Source organism: Aythya ferina (genome assembly GCF_964211825.1).
Source record: "Aythya ferina genome assembly, chromosome: 1".
Classification (NCBI taxonomy): Eukaryota; Metazoa; Chordata; class Aves; order Anseriformes; family Anatidae; genus Aythya; species Aythya ferina.
This window is the reverse complement of record NC_140296.1, coordinates 81,685,808-81,705,437: the sequence shown is the minus strand read 5'-3', so window position 1 is coordinate 81,705,437 and position 19,630 is coordinate 81,685,808. Positions and strand designations below refer to the sequence as shown.

The window sequence follows — 19,630 nt, the reverse complement described above, 5'->3', positions numbered from 1 at the left end:
CCCATGCTTTCTTTTTTTTGGCCTCCCCACGTAGCAGTTATCCACAGAAATGTTAGTGTTACGTGTTGCCTAGTTAATGTGCTCTCTTGCTTAAAGTGGATGCGTTACTTGTGCTGTGAATCTATACTTGGATTTGTTTTCTTATTCCTTCTAAAGGCTTGGAAGCTTAAATGGACAGTCAGTAATTATGCAATATGTGTGTTTCTCTTTTAGTGGAGGCGATCGTGGAATTCGACTACAAAGCTCAACATGATGATGAGCTGACGATCACTGTAGGTGACATAATCACCAATATCAAGAAGGATGATGGAGGCTGGTGGGAAGGACAGCTCAAAGGCAGAAGAGGTTTGTTCCCTGACAACTTTGTAAGAGTGAGTACAAAGTGGAACTGTTCTCGTGTTGTGTGTATACGTTTTGTGTACTATGCTGTTCAGACTAACTATTGGACTTGATATCATAACATTTCTTAAATCCCAAACCATATTGTATTGCAATACAGTGTTCCACTGAGGCTGTGTTAGAAAGAAAAGATTGATTTCTTGTAAAGACAGCATAGTATCGATATCCTGAAAATAAAAGTAGCTACCCCTGCATGTCTGCACTGTTCAGTGGTTGCGTTTGTCTGTGTTGTCTGGGAGCAAAGTGATTATTCTAGAACAACCCACATGTCAAAAGGAATTGAACAGTGAGTCTACAGTCTCTTCCATGGCATTTGCAGTATTTTCTCTTTGTAGCTGTTGCTGCTTCTTCTCTAGAGTGCTTTCTTAGGTCTTATAGAAGCTTTATGTGAATACTTATTCATGGTTAAACTAGTTGGGAATAATTAAAGTGGATTTGTTGCTAAATGATTGTCTAAAAAAACCTAAAAAATATACCATTACTTTGTATTTCATGTAATGTGCCAAATAACTTGCAATAATACTGATTTTAGAAAAGCCATTCAAAGTTTTAGAAAAAAAGAATATTTTACTGGGCATCTCTGTGTGTTTGTGTATGTCTGTACATGTCAGACTACCTATTAGCACATAGGAGACTACCTGGTAGTACCTCTGGGGCTCCTTGATCTGTCATTGCAGACCTAGGCTGTTAGTTTCTGCAAACCTCTGTCAACTTAGCTCTCCAGGTACAGAGCAGAGAGGAAGAACTACAATAAACTACATAAATGTGTTTTATGTTAATCTGTTACTGTAGTTTCAGAGGATCTTTGGGCCTTTCCCCTTTCCAAGGGTATAAATATCATTTTTCTTCTTCTGTGTTTGCCTGTTGTGTGTTTGTACAGATACATGTAATGAAGTTATTTCATTTTTCTTTAGTAACATTCCCTACATCAAGGTACTTCATGGAGGTGGTTTGTTGGCAAACTTGTAGACCCTGTAGCAGGGAGGCATGAGAGCCTCAGGAGTTGCAATGGGGACAAACATACTCTCATCCTAACCCCCGTTCTTGTCCTGCCAAGAATAAGGAATGGCTCTGTGTCTGTCAGCCAGCAGTGAAAATGAGGAAGTCAGAGGCTCACAGAGATGGAAGGGAGTGGAAGGGCAAAACAGATACTCCAGTTCTTGCTAATCTCTGAAAATTCACACTTTGGGACTCACTGTATATCGATAATATTTTTCTGTTTGAACTTTGGTAGACTGGGAGGTTCTCTGGGATAAAACCAGGTTTTCTCTAAGTTTTTTTTTCCTGGCTGATATTTGAAATTTGCTGCTGATTTTAGGAGGCATTGGATTTAGTGTCCTAAGTAAATGTGGCCTAAGAATTTCTGTTATGAAAATATCATACTCTGTATGATGGTTTGCAAGTTCTCCGCCTTGATACCTAATTTTTAAGGCCAGTTCTTTCCCAAATTACTTCAAGCTGTGGTGTCCAATCAAATGATTAAAAAATAAATCGATTTTTCTCAGTAGGAAATTCTAAAGCAACAATAAATGTCTTGCATTCTGTGTTCACATACAATATCACTATTTGTTTTCCCAAAGTTTTTTTTTCTTTCTTAAATTAGCATCTACAGCTCTTTTCTAAGGAAGTAAAAACCACATTAAATTCTTCCTCATTCTGAGATCTTGCTTGAACGCAAAGTTAAATATATTTTTTATAGTTGATCATTCCCTCTCTAAGTTAGGAAACGTGCAGTAGAAGATACAGACTTCCTAAAAGTGTAGTTAGTTTGTGACTGTCTTGAGTGGAAAAACGTAATTGTTCTTCAGTTTTTCTCATGGAAATATCCTTATTACGTGGGGAACTATATTTAACCATAACAGCGCTCCCATTAGAAAGTTTGTTGAGTGTAATCATTCCTTTCATTAAGATTGTGAGTAATTGCAAACTTTCTCTTTTAGTTATGAACAGTTTTTAATGTGTGCCTGCAGAGTTGGGCTCCCCAGCAGTCAGCTCATGCCCCACTGCAGGGAACCTAGCTGTTCTCTTGGGTCAGGAGGGTAACAGAGAGGCGGACAAAAAGGGACACTACAGACGAGTGGTGGAGTTGAATGCACCTCCAGCAACTCCAAATTCCCGTTACTTATCAGAATTGGTTGCAAGAGTAGTTACTTGAGAAAGTTATTTAGAGGTAAATATCGCTACGGAAATTCTCGAGGTGCTTTGCATTCTTCTTTCAAGTGGAGGGAGTCATTTCTTATGTAATACAGCTTTTCCTTCCTCTGATTTGATTTTTCTTTTAGAACAAATTCATTGTGACATTCCTCAGGAACTGTTGAGTTTTACAAAAAGCGAATGTTTGGGCTGGATTGAAACCACTGAGTAAAACAGTCAACAGGCCTGAGTGGTCCTGGTTAGCACGTGTTCATTGATTCAAGAAATGCAGTTTGGAAGAAGAGATGTACAAACCAGAAATAATGTTAAAATAAATGAACATGAACTGTTATTTAAAAAACAAACAAACAAACAAGCACTATTTTTCAAGTGCTACACAACAAGGTGGAAAAGACTTTTGGAGTTGCCTGGAGCAAAAATGGTTTTAAATTCCGCAGGAAAAAATGCGAATTAGGAGACCAGTGAAGAGGAGATGTCTGAAGACAGATGTGAGAAAGAGGAAAAGGGGAGGTAGCAATGATGTGTATGCAGTACATATGCAGTAATCTTTCTCAGGGGATTTTCACTGTGAAGTTCTGTCAGAGGTGCTTCCTGTTCTTGAATCTGCAAAACAACTGCTCTGAATTTTAAATATTTTTATACACACACACACTCACACATCTACAGCTTTATACTCTTCTTACACTCCGCAATTCAATATGCAAGGTGTAACAGAAAAGGTATTTGGGATTTCTTTTCTCTCTCACTTTTCTCTGCCGATTAGTCTGCAGCTAATCTTTCTCTGTCTTTAAGATTGAATTTCCCACTGTCGGCCTTTGTAGATACCTGTTTTTGTTAGAAATACTGATGCTGAATTTATCATAAGAAGCGTATGGAATGTGTATCTGGTCGTCATCTTTTTCTGTTTCCATTTTTGAGTAGAGAAAGATAAGTATGAATGAGTGGAGAGTTCTGTACTGGTGCTGGTTATCTGCTTTACTTTTAATTACACAGTCTAAAAGAGGAGGAGGAAGCAGGTGTGATTGCAGTGTTTCATTTGTATGGTGTAAAGTTAGCTTGCTGTATCTTTCTGGCTTGAAAACTTCAACATGAAACCCAAAATCTGTACTTTTGTAACCAGAAAATTACGTAAACATGAATGACGTTTATTAGATCTTTTGTTTTTTTCCTCTTGTATTTCTTTAAGAAATGCCATTAGGAGACAGATGGGGGTCTGTTGTGATTGTTGTCGTTGGTTTTCCTGGTCTTGTTTTAACAAATTCCGCGTGTAAGCTTGCACTACAATGTAAAACTGCGTTTGTAGGTATAAGAGCAGCTGAGGCAGATTTTGCTGATAGCAGGCGAAGATGTAGAAAGCAGGAAGCTGTGGTGCAGAGCCATCCTTGCCTGTTTTAATTTACAAAGCCCATTGTGTCGGATTAGGCAGTGCTACAGCGGTAAACTGAACAGCTGCATATGACGACCTTCAATCTTGCCTGTACTCCAGGGGACCTGCAAACAGGGCTGGCACAACTGGGGCGGTGGTGAAATTCGTTTTCAAATTAGCCAGAAGTGTGGTTGTTGTTTTTGAACTTGCAGTGCCTGGTCGGTTTTTTAGGATCAGTGCACTGTGCTGTTTGTGCAGGGGCTCTGTGCGCCTCTGCGGCTGCTCCAGGTCAGAGCAGCAGCCTGGCTCTGTTGGTTGTACAAGCACAGTATCGTTTTGCACATCAGCTGGAGAATGTCAGGGGCGTTGTTCATGCTGAATCATAGATACCCAGCGGAGATCCTTATCTGTTGCTTGCTAGCTATTAAATTTTCTTCTCTTTATCTTTTGTTTTTCTTTTTTTTCTTTTTAACCTTTTCAACCAGCCAGAGTTTCCAGGGGATCATGAGTGAAGCACAGGGAGACTCCTTGCAGAAATCCATCTTTTATTTTACCTCCTCTGCCTCCATGCACCCTATTTGTGGAGAAGGTACTGCCAATCCCTGTTAGGCCTTTCCTACAACCTCTCTAAGAGCTTCCTTAAAACTTGTCCTGTGTGCATGCAGGAGCCTGCACATCTGTAATTTGTCTCTCTGGCTGCTGCTTGGTGCCCATCGGGTCAGAGAATCGTCCTTTTCTCATCATCCTTCCCTCCTGCTTCGCCACTGGTACCACTGTTCATGCCTTTCCTCTGGGGCTTGCATGTTCTTATCATCTTCGCTGCCCTCCTGGGTACTCTGAATGCTATAAATTCAGCAACATCTTGCTCAGCTTGGCCGAAGTAGCTACTTCTGAAAGTTATGGCAGCTGCTGAGGCATTGGGATGACATACAGACCAGGGAAGACAGTGTTATTTCTGTCTGTACCTGAAAAGATAGTTTCTTTATGGACCAGTGAATTCCTACAGGTGTTTTTTGTTTGTTTGTTTGTTTTTGTTTATATACTTAGCAGGAATTGGCAATTCAATTACTGTTTGTTTGTTTGTTTGTTTTAAATCTTACCTAGAATGCTGTCTAAGTACTTGTCCATAGGAAACATTTCAGATTGTGTTGTTCCAGCTGCTCTGCTCTCCTGTGAATGAGAGCCAGGAGTCCTAGTTTCTTATTCCAAATCCTGGCTATGACCATTAAACCACTGAGAGCATTGTTATCCTCATGGTGAAATACAGGAGAATAGAACTGGTGAAAGAAACTTTCCGATAGGCTCCGCCATGTGAAAAAGTTGTACCTTTGAGCCTTTGTTTCTGTCAACAGCAATGAAGACGTCTTGGTGAGAAGCACAGCATCACAGACGCGGTATTTATTATTGCTGCTGTTACTAATTTTGCAGTGGTGAAAGGAAAACTAGTAGAATGAAGTCTTTCTCCCTCTTCCAGCCTCCCCCTTACTCCCCCACACCTCGAAAGACACAGATCCACCAAGGTGGTCTTGTACCAAGGTGGAACAGTAGAGGACTGACTCGGCAGCGCTCGGTTCTTCAAAGGGAATTCAACAGCAGCGAAAATGCCTCTGGGCCATGCTGGGTGCTGAGGGCATGATACAAATAACGCCACACCTCAACCTGTTCGTCTGGCTTCAGAGGAGGTGGGGATGCTCCCAGAGAGGCAGCTGCCCTAGGTGCTTGGTCTGGACGTGATGTGAGGCTCCCTGGTAGCCACAGAGGCTCCTTCCCATTGCCCGTCGCGGGGAACTGGTGCTGCTCCCAGCTGGGTGGGAAGGCAGCCGTGCTCCTTGCAGAGCTTTTTCACGGTCAGCAGCAGAATGGGTCCCATATGTTTCTCCTGGGGGCAGGTGCGGTGTTGGCTGTCCCATGGCAATCAGTTGGTTGGATGTGCTTTGATGCCAGGCTTTGAGGCAGGGAGAAACAGGAGGGGGAGCGGAGAGGAAGGAAGGGTCGCTGTTGGAGGCTGTCAGCAGTTGCAGGCTTTGTGGGAAGCAGCTTGAAGATGTTGTGAATGATGCAGAAGGAAGAGCACGTTAAATGTGTGCAGCAGGCATGCAGCGGACACATGGTCACGTGAAGTTTCAACACTAATGCTTTTACTAGCTTTTAGTGACCAGTACGTTATTTTGCGTTCATTATTAGCAAAAAAAAATGACCTTCTGAAAAGGCAGTGGCTTAATTTTATTGAATATTGATAGGGCTGGTGAAAAATGAAGAATTTGAAAACAAAAGGTGTTGCTTTTCATTCTTTCCAGCAGCATTTCTTTAGTCTGTGTTGTAATTGCTGATGTTTAAAAAACTATAAAAAGAAACCCCCTTATTTAAATACACATCATAGTGATTCAATGGTAGGGTAATTCAGTGTAGGTAGTACAAATTGATATATTAAGGAAACTAAATTATTCTCTGGTTTTGCTCAGGTTTGTATTTTGTATCCTTAAGAAAACCACAGTAGAGTATTTCTGTTTAAAATGCGCTATTGCTTAAATTATAAATAAAAACATTATTTCATACTAAAAAGGAAACTAAACACTTCTTTTTTTTTCCTCTTGTTCCCCTTCCTGATGCTCCAAGCCATGAGCAGGAGAAAAAACGAAATCAGAGCTTGAAACAAGGACAAAAACCTGCTTTTTCATAAAGACTTAGAGAATTGGCAGGATTGTAGCATTGATGGCTTTTCTCCAACCTAGTCCTAAAATGTTGGGAGGCAAAGACGAGGTGTCCTGACCTTCCACTTTCTCTTCAAGCCAGTGCTGTTTTTCTGGCAACTTCCCAAGCTCCAGGTGTTTTTATTTTCTCTGTAGCATGTTTATGTGTGGGTGGGTATGTTAGTAATCTATATATTTTGGGCTGATTCATTTTTACATTTGTTTTGGCAATTGTTCTTGCTGATAGAACAGGCTGTTAAAAGAAACTCTTTGTAGGTAAAACCCATGGAGATGCTTAGCAGCATTTGCATACAAGTCTCATTAGACAGCCTTCCACAGTTTTGGGCTTACAGAGAGTACATCTGTCTCTTGGATTTTTCCCAACAGGACCAAAGAACTCTGTTAGAGTTCTAGGAGTAAGAGAAAACACAAGCTCCCAGAAACTGAATTGAAGTCCAGTCCCATTGCTGTTTGAAGCTAGCATGAGAATACTTGCTGATGCTTCTACATTTTCTTGCAATTTAAACACGTAGCCCTGAGATGGATCGACTCAACTTTAGGAAACATTACCTGATTTTGATGTTTTTAATGGTTGTTTGCATAAGAGCATAAGAGAAACAATATTCTGGATGCCTGTGGTGTGGCTGCAGCATTTTCTAATCTTAATCAGGAGGAGTTGTGCATGCATTGAAGCTCGCTCTGACAGATGTTCCACTTACTCCATCAGAACCATGCCAGCCTGCCTCCTGACTGCATCTACCAATTGTCTTTCATTTTGTATTACTTAATGTTTAAGTAATATTTGCAACAAGTAAGAATGAAGATGAGAGCAAGAGGGACATGTAGGAAAAAGAAAGTTATCTAGGTTTGTAAAACTAACTGTTTTTATAAAGATTTGGTGATACTTTTTTCTTCTGAATATGCCTGTCCTGATCAAGAACTGTAATTTCTGAACAGTAAGTGTGTGTGATTGGAGGGAGGGCTGATTAGTGCTGTTAGTGGGGCATTTTTTAAAATTATTTTAATTATACATACAGAAGTGCTGTACCTTCCTAGCATCTTTAGAAAGGCACCTGGGAAGCTGATGCTGGAGACCAGGTCCTTAAAGGGTCCCCCATCTCCTGCCGTCAGACAGTAATTTAACCTTTATGAAAATTTCCCTGCTGCTAGTACTGAAATTATTATGCGAGAGAGTATATTAGAGCTGTTTAGGTTTATGGTCAGCAAATGCTGTTCTCTTCAGAGCTGGAAAGGGTGAGTATATGTGAGTATCTTTATCTTCACTTTTTTGGCTCTGTTACAGCTGTATGAAATGTATCATTGTTTTATATATGGACAGTGTGGTAGTCATTCAGTTAACCTTGGAAAAGACTAAGGTACAAGTAAACTACCATCATGTAACATGATGAGTTATTTACTCTGGCTTCAGACTGCCTGTTCAGTGATGGATACTGAGTGTCAGAAAGGTGGCGAGGGAAGGAAGGGCAGAAACAAGTGGAGCATACATTTTGAGACATGCATACTTTGCACCCAGGGGGGGAGGAACAAGGCAAGGCTGCCATTTTTGCAGAAGATGGTAGTGATGTGTGCCTTTGTTGTTGTTTGGTGGTGGTGGTGGTTGTTGTGTTGGTGGTATTTGTTTTGCCTGAGAATATTCAGAGACATAAATGCATCACAAGTCATTCAAGACTGTGCAAGTATCGAGTGTATTCATGTGCTGCTTAGCAGAACTTTGGTTTCTCTCTTGCTTGCTGCACTGGGACCTACTGCAGCCTTTGAAAGATTAACTCAATACTCCGGTTCTTCAAGACAGCTTGCATTTGCCTGTCCAGAGGCTATGGGCAATTATTATCAAAAACCCTGATTAGAAACACCCTGCCAGCAGAAAACTTCTCCAGAACAGAGACATCTTTGATAATCATCATGATGCCTTATAGTTACAGGTTGTTGCAATTATTTTGGCCTGTCCTTTTGGGACCTATGTTCATCAGCTTTATGGTTGATTGAAGTTTTTTTTGATTTTGGAAGCTCTCCCTGAGTTTCTTTACCATGCTGGCTCCAGCACCCTGCCAGCATGCGAGCAGGCTGCCATCTTCCTTCATGTTTCTCACATGGTCTGCATTTATATGGCCATGGCTCTTCAGAGACGTGGCTCTTACAGTGCCACCACCTGTTGCTGAATCACTGGCCCACTTGAGTGCCTAATATCTACGGTGAGTTAGAAAAAGATAGTATGCAACTCTTAGTCTTTTCTTTCAACTCTTAATCTTTTCTTTATCCCTCTCTAATGTCCTATGTCTCAATTTTATGTTACTGTCAAGCACAAAGACAAAATTTAACCTATTCCTTATCTAAAAGTCCTTCTAAAAAGAGCTGAGTTTTTTTTTTGCTTTCCTGGGTTGCATTAAAGAAATATAGGTGAAAAATCATTATCACACAGAACCACCATGTTAACTATCTTGAATTAAAAATAAATAAATCCAAAACCCATCAAAAAACGACATATACATCGCAATGAAGCTTTCAACAATTTCTTTAATGCTTCACTTTGGTTTTAGAGAGGTTTACTTCTTTAGCTGAAAGTTTTCTGTACAGTTAGTTTCATGGAAAAAAGTACTGACAAGTGCAACCACCTGAAATGTAGTGTTGCACGCATACAAAAGGGCACATGCTTTGTTGTTCTCCTGCGTTCCCACACCACTTCATGTTGCGACCTTCGGTTGATTCTTGTTGCCCTGTGCTGGGTGCACTTTTATGTCTTTGCCTTTCTTTGATTCGGTGGAACCTGCGCTTTCAAATTGAAAGTGACTGAAAGCCTATGGTGGTGTTGATCAGTTCTCATGAACAGATTGTCACAAATAATGATGATAAGTCAAAAACAAACCTGCTTTGCTGCTGACATTTTCCAAATGTATAAAACGATTAAACTAAAGTCCTGGAAAGAGCAAAGATTGATGCTAGCCTGCTGTGAGGCATCACCTGGATTTTTTCGTGAATGAAGAATGTACTTTGAGACCTCCTGAACTAAACGGCTAAGGGCAGATCCTTTAAAAACTCTCGTACAGAAACAACTTCCCCATACAAGTAGTTTGCTGAAGTTAATGGAATGACTGAGAGGATACAGCCCAACCCACGTCAGAGGAGAATTTTGAGTAAGGGAGGGGAATGCCTCATTAAACCATTGGACATAACCCTTCTCAAAATGTCTTCAGCAATACATGTGTGTGCTTAGAGTAGACATACACAGTGTGTGCTTGCATTTGGTGTGCAGAAACAGACATTAGATCTAAAACATGCAAGTTAAGGTACTGAAATGATTTTTAAACAGGGTTTTGTTTTACAAACCAGAAATAAAGAAAGGAAATATATTTTATGATCTCATTCATTAATTCAACCTTTTTTTTTTTTTTTCCCCTCCACTGAACAATTGAATAATGTTGATCTTTTACATCAGAAACAAACTTTTACAGGGAAGTAGATTGTATGGTGGTTGCCCACCTGAACCTTGGGGACAGTTGCAGTGACACCCTATAATACTGATCCCCATTTCTTTCTGCTGGGATTTTTTTGTTTTCATTGTTTTATTAGTGAGCATTCAGATATTTATAAAAGCATAATTTTTGTTTGCTCTCTTTAAACTGAGCGTACTCTACTCCTGTTGAGTTTCTAACACTTTGCATGTTTCCATTAGATGCTACCCTTCTCTTCCCACTCCCCCACACAGCAGCTTCTGTGTAGGTTTGATTTGCTCATGAAACTGAGCATTCAAGATACAGGGTTGAAGAACTTTCAGAGCTTCCTTACTTATGCCTTCAGTTGCTTGTAGTATGTTGGTAACGTGGTTCCTCAGTTTCTGTACCACTGCTGTCAAATTGCAGCTCCATGATGCTCAGCACAGTAAAGAATTCGAGAAAATATTATTACAGCTTCGTTAGAGAGTGTTTTTTTTAATTTATGTAAAGACTGGTTATCTCAGTGAAGGATTTCTGGGTCATGCCTTTGAGCCTGTCTTTACTAAAATGAGCTGCTCAGCTACCACTGAAAAATGTATGTGGAGGCACAGACGGGGAGATGGGATTTGAGTTTTAACAACGATCACCTTCAGCTTTTCCTAATGAATGCTAACAAATGTATTTGTTTCCTAGTGATGTTTTCAGACATTCATAAAGTGAAAACAAGATTTGCAGGGAGAGGCTAAATTGCTATCTCCTACTAGATTGTGTTATCGGCAGAATTGACGAGGTTCTCAGGCTCCCTATCCCCTCATCAGATCTGGCAAAGCAGCAAAATTAAAGATAAATACTGTTACAAGCACTTATTTTTAGTTAAGGCTGATTAATATTAGCTGGTTAGACTGCTTGACAGAAGAGGGAAGTTCACATCACTGGAGCATGGTACGTATTAGCAGGAGGAGATCTGAACCTGAAACAGCATTATCACCACGGTGCTGCCATTAGACTGATACCATCGTGTTACTGAGCTTCACTTCAAAGTGCTAACCTTTTGCATCCCTGATACTCTCTCAGGGAAATGCTTATAAATACATCTTGTAAAAGGCAGCACAAGTGATGATTTTGTGAAAATGAGGAGTGATTCATGACAAGTGCTTTTCGAGGTGTACAGAAATACACCAGCGTAATAGTGATTGTCCAGTAAAGACAGGCACACAGGCTTGATTTTCATGATGTTAGCAGTGGCCGCTGACAATATTTCTTCTGTGCTGTTTGTGTGTGCCTTTCATGAGAACATGAGTGGTGTAAACATCATCTGCTGCAAAAATACACGGCAGAGGAAAACACAAAAGCATTCTTTGTGAATGTTATGGATGAGGAGATGCAATAGGTTCTTGTGTCTCATTTGCTCTGCCTATACTGTTGCTTTCTCATGGTAATAAGAGTCTTAGGAAAATGTATTGCCAGGGTGCTGCTGCTCTGAAGCAGCTTTGCTTTACTGTCATTTAGTGAAGCCAGGTACAGCAAGCAAACAGGCTATGCCAGTAAAAGCTCAATCAGTTAAACCAGTTCAGCTCCTTTCATTGTGTCAGGGGTAGGGGCTTCTGCAGCTTCGGTTACAAGCCCTATGTGCCAGTCTCCCAGAGCCAGGCGGAAGTCTGAAAGTAGGTACAGTTTTAGGAAATCCCCTGTTGTTGTTTGTTTCTAACGTATATGGCCTGTTTTTGCAATACAGTGTCTTTTCTTCCTTTCCCCTTTTGAATCTTCTTTTCCTTTCCCCCAAGGAATCTATAAAGCCATACCTCTTAGCTAGCTGTAGGTGGGCTTGGATGTAGGTATCAGCCACCTGTCTCCTTACCTGATACATTTTCTCATCTCTTGGAAGAGAAGCTTATGGTTTGAATTTTGTGAACGGGGAGAAAACAGGATAGTTCGCATCCAGGTTTTATTTTCAAGTGAAAAGACTAAAAGTACTATGATAATGGCAGGTGTGTAAGATACTAGGACGATATCTTTTAGCATCTATTTAATATTCAGTTAACTGTTGCTTTATTATAAAACACTGTCATAAACTTTCCTTTTGTATTCAACTGTTCACAGATGAAACACCTGGAAAGCAGTGATTGAACAGTTTCTTAGGGTTTTTAAGTGAAAGAAATACCTACAGTGTATCTGGAAAAGCTTCTTCAAAATTAACCCGTAGTAAGCTAGCTCCACTGTACAGACCATTACAGGAAATGTAGCTAGGGCACCCAACGACATTGCTTAAAATGTTAATGAAGCATTTCCGTGCACTGCAGAACTGTAGCGATGCTAGCACAAAACTGAAATTGTGTTCAGTGGCGTGTTGCTTTGCAGCCCCGCTCTGCTGTGTGGATTGATGTGCAGAGACAAAAGCCGTGCAGCTTGTGTTGCGTTAGGTTGATCTCGTGCGAGATGGGAAGGATGAAGGTGTGACTAAGCAAAGCTGAAGGTGCACAGATTACATCAGGAAAGAAACAGAGTAAATAGAAAAAGACTTGGTACAAATTTGGCGCAGAACAGACCATGTATATTCAGGTATCTTTGCCCACAATGGGAAAAAACAGTGGTCCAGTATTCACTGAGTAAATGGTGGATTATATTGGAGTCTTCTCCAAATCATGATCGAATCCACAGAGAATCTGGGGAACGCCAGCCTCAAGAGCGACCTCCTGGAAGCCATTTCCAAATGTACAAAGAAGAAGGAAGCAATTGAGAATTGTCATCTTGTAGTTATGAAGTGGAAATCATGTCTGATAGCCTGGATACCTTCTATGATGGGCTCACTGACTTGGTGGCGGAGGGGATAGAAGTGGGCATTGCTTATGTTGGCTTTAGCGAGGAGTTTGACTGTCTTGCATTGTGTTCATTGACAAACTGATGAAATGCAGACTAGGTAAATGGTCAGTGAGGTGGATTAAAACCTGACTCAACCCAGGGGTTCAAAAGGTTGTGGTCAGCAGCCCGAGGTCCTGCTGAAGGCAGGTCCCTGGCAGTGGTGGTTACTGGTGCCAATACTGATCACCATCTCATTAATGACCTGGGTGATAGGACAGAGTGCTCTCAGCAGGTCTGCAGGTGATACGGGCCTGGGAGGAGTGCTTGACAGACAGCTGGCTGTGCTGCCTTTCAGAGAGACCTCATCAGACTAGACAAAAGCTCTGAGGGATCCTCCTGAACAAAGGGCAGTGTGAAGTCCCACGCCTGAGAGAAATGTCCCCATGGACCAGTACAGGTGAGAAAACCCGGTGTGCTGTCTGGTTCTGGGTTCTCTCATACAAGAAAGACATGGACATCCTGAAGTGAGTCCAGTAGAGGGCCGTGAGGATGAGTGGTGGGCTGGAGCGTCTGGCATAGGAGAGTCTGAGGGAGATGGGAGTGTTTAGCCTGGAGAGGAGAAGGCTGAGGGAGATCTTCTGAATGTGTCTGAATAGCTGGTGTGGTGGAGTAAAGAAGAGGAGCCCAGCTTCTCTTAGTGGTACATTGTGAAAGGATGAGAGGCAATGGGCATAAATTGAAATTCACCAGCATCCATTTAAATGTTAAAAAAAAATGTTTTCATGTGAAGCTGATCAAACACTGTAGCAGGTTGCTGGGAGACATTCAGGAGCCTCCCTTCTTGGAGATGATTAAAACCCAACCAGACAGAGCCTTGAGCATCGTGCTGTAATTGACCAAGCCCCGAACCCAGAAGGTTGGACTAGATCATCTCCAGAGGTTCCCTCCTGCCTCAACCAGTCTGTGAATCTGCAAAAACAGTTAGTTCTGTCGCAGTGCTTTGGCTCTGCAGAGATAATTTAAGTATGGAGTAGTAGACAGAGCGCTAGCTGAAGTGTGGAGGATAAGACTCTGGGCCCACCTAGAGTCTGTGTCTGGTGAACAAGGGATGCCTTTTCTGTATAATCTAGTGAAGCGCTGGTTTTAGTTTCCACTTCTAATTATAACTACATATTTTTTTCTTTCAATGAGCAGCATTTTTCACACTCCAATTAAAAATATGATGCCTTTCCCACTGCTTACACACACATGCACTTATGCCAAGAATAAAGAGGGAAGGTTTAGCAACATTATGAAATTGTGATTCTAGAAGCATATGAATAGGCTGAATGGACTCCAATGCCTTTGGTTGCTTTTCTTTTATTATTATTACTTTTTCATCCTAGCTTTCTGGGGACTGTGCTTTTATGCATATCCCTTGCTCTTTGTCCTTCTTTCTTCCCATATGCTACAACCTTTGAAGTGACCTTTAACTGTGAAAGGGTGGCATGTTAACTTATTGCAAGTCAAAAGTAACCCATTGTGAAAGCAGGCAGCTACACAGAGAGGAGTTATCTGCGGTGTATGAAAGACAGCAAGACGAGTTCTTGGATATAAAGCCTGGTCTGATGTAAAAGAACCAACAGAGGAGAGTGCTTGGGAAGGACCTGCTGGAAAAGCTTGTATACAGGAACGTGTATGTGTCAGAACATTAATCAACTATGAGAGAAGTGCTATTCTAAGTAGCTTCAAATTACTCACAAAAAAAAAAAGGTCTGCTAAACATGTTTCTGTGTTTGTATGTATGTGCATGTATTGAATTCCTTATCTTACTTTCTTGCTTTCTCATTCATGAGTTTGGAAAACATCTCTTTGGTCACAGTTCTATTCCTTTTAATCTGGCAGATGCCGTATCATAAATTTATCAAGCTTCATATTTAAAACAGTCATTTTGCTGTTGCTGTGCCCAGCAAATGCTGCTTGAGAATTTCTTTAATCTTTTGGATAGAAGTACTCCTTTACACTTTAGCATAAATTTATTAGTGACCACTTATTATCTCTTGCTCTGTGCAAGTGCTCTCCTTGGAATTAGGATGTCTTTTCTTTTTTTCCCGTTGGTTTTTCATCAGTCCTGTTTATTCTTAAAAATCCATTTAAGATACTCTCTGCTTGAGATACTGATGTCAAGTAGGCTCTCATTCTCTTGAGAATACTGGCAGCACTTCTCTGCATTTTCTTCACAGCACATGTCCATGTGCTGGGCAGATGTGGCATGGGAAAGAATGATATACAGTATTCCAGGTTAAGCCTCGCTGTTGTATTTATTGTATGTTGACTTTGACTCATCTGGTACCCAACTAACCATTTCCTCTTATTTTCTGTAACCTTTAATTCATTTTGTGGTCCAGTATTTATCAAATGGACTCAAAATTATATGAGAAGCAAAATCTGCAAGTTGTTTTGAAACACAGACGGTAATTTTTAATAGCTTTTTCTCCTAACTATTGTGAACGGGTATAATGTTCTCTGAAACTTGTCCCATTATAAGATTAATTTTTAAAGCTTTACATTCATGATTCCTTTGGATTTGTCCATGCCATCAGGATTGCTCTTGTCTCGTTAGCTACTATATGTATATTTTGGTCTTCTCTCCGAGGTAGCTTTTTACTGGCACTGTGTGCATGTTTGTGGACTGGACCTGTTAGCCAGTGAACCATCTGCATGCTGTATGGTAAGCGGGATGCAGGCTGGAATGAGTTTTGTTGAAATCATCGTACACGGAAGTAAGCACTAGATGTTTCATTTACCTGAAATAGCCCCCATTTCGTGGTTCCTGTAGAGCCATCTTTTCTGTACAAACCTCTTCCTTTTTTCTGCTAATTATAACCTTTTCTTATGAGACCCTTCATTCCTGCAGTCAGAGAATTCCCCAACTGTAACAAGAGGAAAGAAGGATTTAATAATTTAGAGGAAAATGATTGAGTGAAAGGGGAAAAGAAGAATGATTGTGGAAGACAAAAATTGCAATGTCTATGGGGCTTTATGTGCTTTTGTGGCATGATTAGAATAATTTGGCTGCCAAATGAATCACACTCCTCTTTTTGTCATTCATGGAGAGCTCTGCTAAGATAAAAACCTCTGTATGAAGAAGATCTTTTCAGACTGGAACATTTGAGCAGCCTGTTCTGTCTTGAAGTAATGTTTATTTTCAGCAGCCATATTCTGAATGTGTTTTACTTGTGTGGGGGAAGCACAGAAAACAAAAAGTCTTGCAGTAGAATTTTGTCCCTGAGGATGCCTGGCAGAGGCATTGCCAGGATTGACTCTGATCTAGATTACACCTAGAAATGGAATATTTGCTTCTCCAATTTGTAAACCAAGGACAAACTTGCAAGAAACTGGTATTAGACTGTTACTAGACTAAGTCAGGATAGAGGAATAGTGAAATTATGGCAGTGCTGTCTAGAAAATACATTGTAATGACTACAACATGCTTGCTGTTCTGAAGAGTCAACAGCAGTGTTAAGGTTTCTGTTGAATTACTAACAAAGGATGAATTTGAGAAGGGTGATTGAAAGAGACTGGGGAGCGAAGACATGGATTAGGGTTAAAAGACTGGAATAGGGCATCACAGCCCAGGATAATATGATGAAAAATGTCAGTGATGTTAAAAACAAACAAAAAACCAGCACCAGACCAAACAAATGAACAAACGAACAAAAGACAAACAGCAAGGTGAAAGTACAGTGGAGGACGTGTAGAGTAATGTTCAAACCTGCTCTGCTCTCTTTTAGTTTCTTTCTTTTCTTTTGTGTGTTTTTTCTTGCATCTTCTTCCTCAAATTGTGACCCTTTTTTAATAAGTATGTCCTCATGGCTTTCTCAGCAGATCATAAACGTTGCTTGTAAGCCATCTATCTCTACTCCAGCTATTTTACCAAGGGTTAGTAGGAAGGCTGAGTGGCAAGGTGAGTGAGAGTTCAGGAGGTGAAGAAGGAAGGAAGTTAAGCAGAGCACGGAGGTTAAGCAGAGTGGCTCTGAGAGGATCCTGCGTCTGTTTGTACAGAGAATGGGAACAGTTGACACAAGCAGTGGAGAGATCTTGAATTAAAAAATTGTATTCTGTGACAACGTCTACTGGCAAAGAAAGATATGATTGTAAGGTTTTGTCCTGTAGCCTTTTTGAATGTGCCATGGTGACTTGATATTGATTTCCCCTAGTTAGCCTCCTCTAAAGCTGCAGTCGACGGCCTCATCAAAATCAGTTTGTCTGTGTTTGTTTCTCAGATAGGTTTTCAGGGTTTCACTTGACAAAAATTTCCAACAAATAATTTGTATAGCAGTGTTTTATGGAGTCTTTTATTATTATTGTTTTGTAGGATTAGGTTCATGGACCTCATCCAAAGCTCATGTAGTCAATTGAATGGCTCCCTTTGGGTTTCACTGCATATTGCCATTAATAAGATGTATTTTCTTCAAGTTATGCTTCTGTTTTTGAAATTTTACTGTATAGCTCTGTACATGTGCGTGTCTTTTATCCTTCTCCAGGCCATACTCAGAATTTTCTTGGAATCTCTTAGCAGCAGCAGAATTTGCATGCTGCAAACTGCATGGACCGATATTGTCACTTAAAATGGCATATCTATTGGGTCTGTTCATTTTCATTTTCTTTTTTGAAATCTCCCTCTTTTAAATTATATTAATCACAATCAATTCTTGTTGCCCAAGGACTAAAGTTTTAAGGTTTGATCCGTAAAAATATATTTTATTGTGTTAAGGTGAGATAACAAGATCCTCCTCCAAATTCTCTTTTCCTCTCTGTGGCAACAGTGTTATTTATGTCAGCGTCCTGTAAGATCAGAGGGGTCATTATGACTACAGTTTTGGACAGGCATTTCTACAAATGGTTCCCTGGGAACCTGCTAGACTCAGTTCTTGTTCAAGCTGATGAATCCCTGTATTGGAGCAACACAGCATGCCTTTGTTCCACAGCTAATTATTACGTACTTTGGGCCTTAGGGCTCCAAGCTCTGCGTGCTAAGGACTGAACACCTCTGTTAATGTAACCTTCCCTTTCTCCCAAAATACCTACTTAATAACTAATTAATGACGGCAGTATTTAAAATTGTTCATGCATTTATGTAACTTTGCCTCTAAAAAGTTTACTGATACATCTGATACTTGCTTGTAGTTAAATGTGTCTAAATGTTCAAGAAGGACAATCACTTAGAGCTTTTGCTAACTGTTTAGTGCCTACCATAGCGATATGGTTTAGTGCAGGACTCGTTAGTGTTAGGTCAGAGGTTGGACTGGGTGATCTTGGAGGTCTCTTCCAACCTAGACGATTCTGTGATACCATAGTAGCTTCAGCATTTAATCAGTCTGGCATACTGTTTGGTTACACCGCATGTAAAAGATGCTACATAAAGCTTAATGTTCTTCAGTGCAACACTACCAGTGCAGACAGCAAACAGCAACTTCATTCTTTATGAATTGTGTTTGTAAAAATTCAAGCATGATCCAAAGCAAAGAGAAATAAAATCTATTTGTCTTTTTTTTTTTTTTTTTTTTTTTTGAGAATAACATCCCAAAAGCAAAGCCAATTAAAGACAATATGTTTCTGATTGGAGTTTTTTGTTTGTTTAAACATGAAAGATTCAAATAGCTTGTTCATGTGAATATAGCGTCCCTAAAATGAGCACGTAAGTAGTGTGATCAGAGGACCTACCCTATTAGCTTTATGAAGTTTGTGGGTGAGCTAGAGCTCTTTTGGTAAACAATAATTTGCTACTAGACAGAGGAGACTGTTTTACCAAATTCTGCTGCAATTGAAAAAAAAAAAAAAAAAAAGAAAAAAGGTCATCATTCTACTGTTTTCTTTATAACCTTGTAACAAGAAGTATTGAAGGAAATCTGACTGCCCTGTTTTTTCAGAAGATGCTGACAAAAGCAACAAGGGTAAGATAAAGGCTGCAGTATTTTATTGCAGAAGCTGTTTGTAGATGAGTTTTATAGGTATTCTGCTGAATGGAAGAGCTTACTGTCACCACAGTTTACTGTCACAAATGACCTAACCCAGAAGACTTCTACAGCTCAAAGAATACAACATAGTGCAATAAAAGTTGGTAAATCTTGAAGTGATAAAGATTCATCACATGGGTGATGATGATCATCTTGGACAAGTATCTCATTTTCTGTAGGAAAGCTTAGAAAATATCTTCTGTCAAGAACAAAGTTGGTTTTTTTTTGGTACTCCTTCATTTCTCATACGGAAAAAAGGAGCTTCAGCCTACTCGGGATGACCAGCAGAGTCACAAAGGTGTGTAATTTTAATAATGTTTGTTCAAATATGATAGCCTGTCATCTCAAATACATTTGCTCCACAGTGTGTTTCTTCTTTAAAAGATGTTTAGTTAAGTAATCAATTTTATTTTATTTCATTTTTAATAGGAAAGAGTTCACAAAGAAAATGATCTGCTTGCTTTTTTAAAACAGAGTAAAAGTGGAATAGATGAATTGACATCACCAAAGCCTAAGGCACAAATTAAATTAGTTAGCTGTAGTGAAAGTCTTGGTAGTATTATGCAGTACCTACCTCAGGGAATATGGGAATATTTGTCTCAGTGGATTTATAATGTTTTATGCATCATGAATTTATCTTACCAATGTTAAAGAAATGGGAGGAAGTGTTAGGGGAACTTTTTTCATTAATTTCTAAAATGATGATAAAATTTTTAAACTTGTAATTGTGGCTCATCTCTGCACTCTTTTCTTTTTGCACTTCTGAATCTT

General features: G+C 40.0%; 1 protein-coding gene across 5 annotated transcripts in view; it reads left to right on the top strand.

Annotated features, from left to right (window-relative positions):
- Positions 1-19,630, top strand: part of SH3KBP1 (SH3 domain containing kinase binding protein 1) — a 219,217-nt gene that overhangs the window by 23,301 nt on the left and 176,286 nt on the right. For 2 of the 5 annotated variants that reach the window (XM_084505541.1, XM_084505542.1), the window contains exon 2: positions 214-371. In XM_084505541.1, the coding sequence (XP_084361667.1) occupies positions 214-371 (158 nt within the window). Of the gene's footprint in view, positions 1-213; positions 372-3,104; positions 3,273-19,630 lie in introns of those variants that run through there. The other 3 variants (XM_084505545.1, XM_084505544.1, XM_084505543.1) reach the window with 2 other exon arrangements.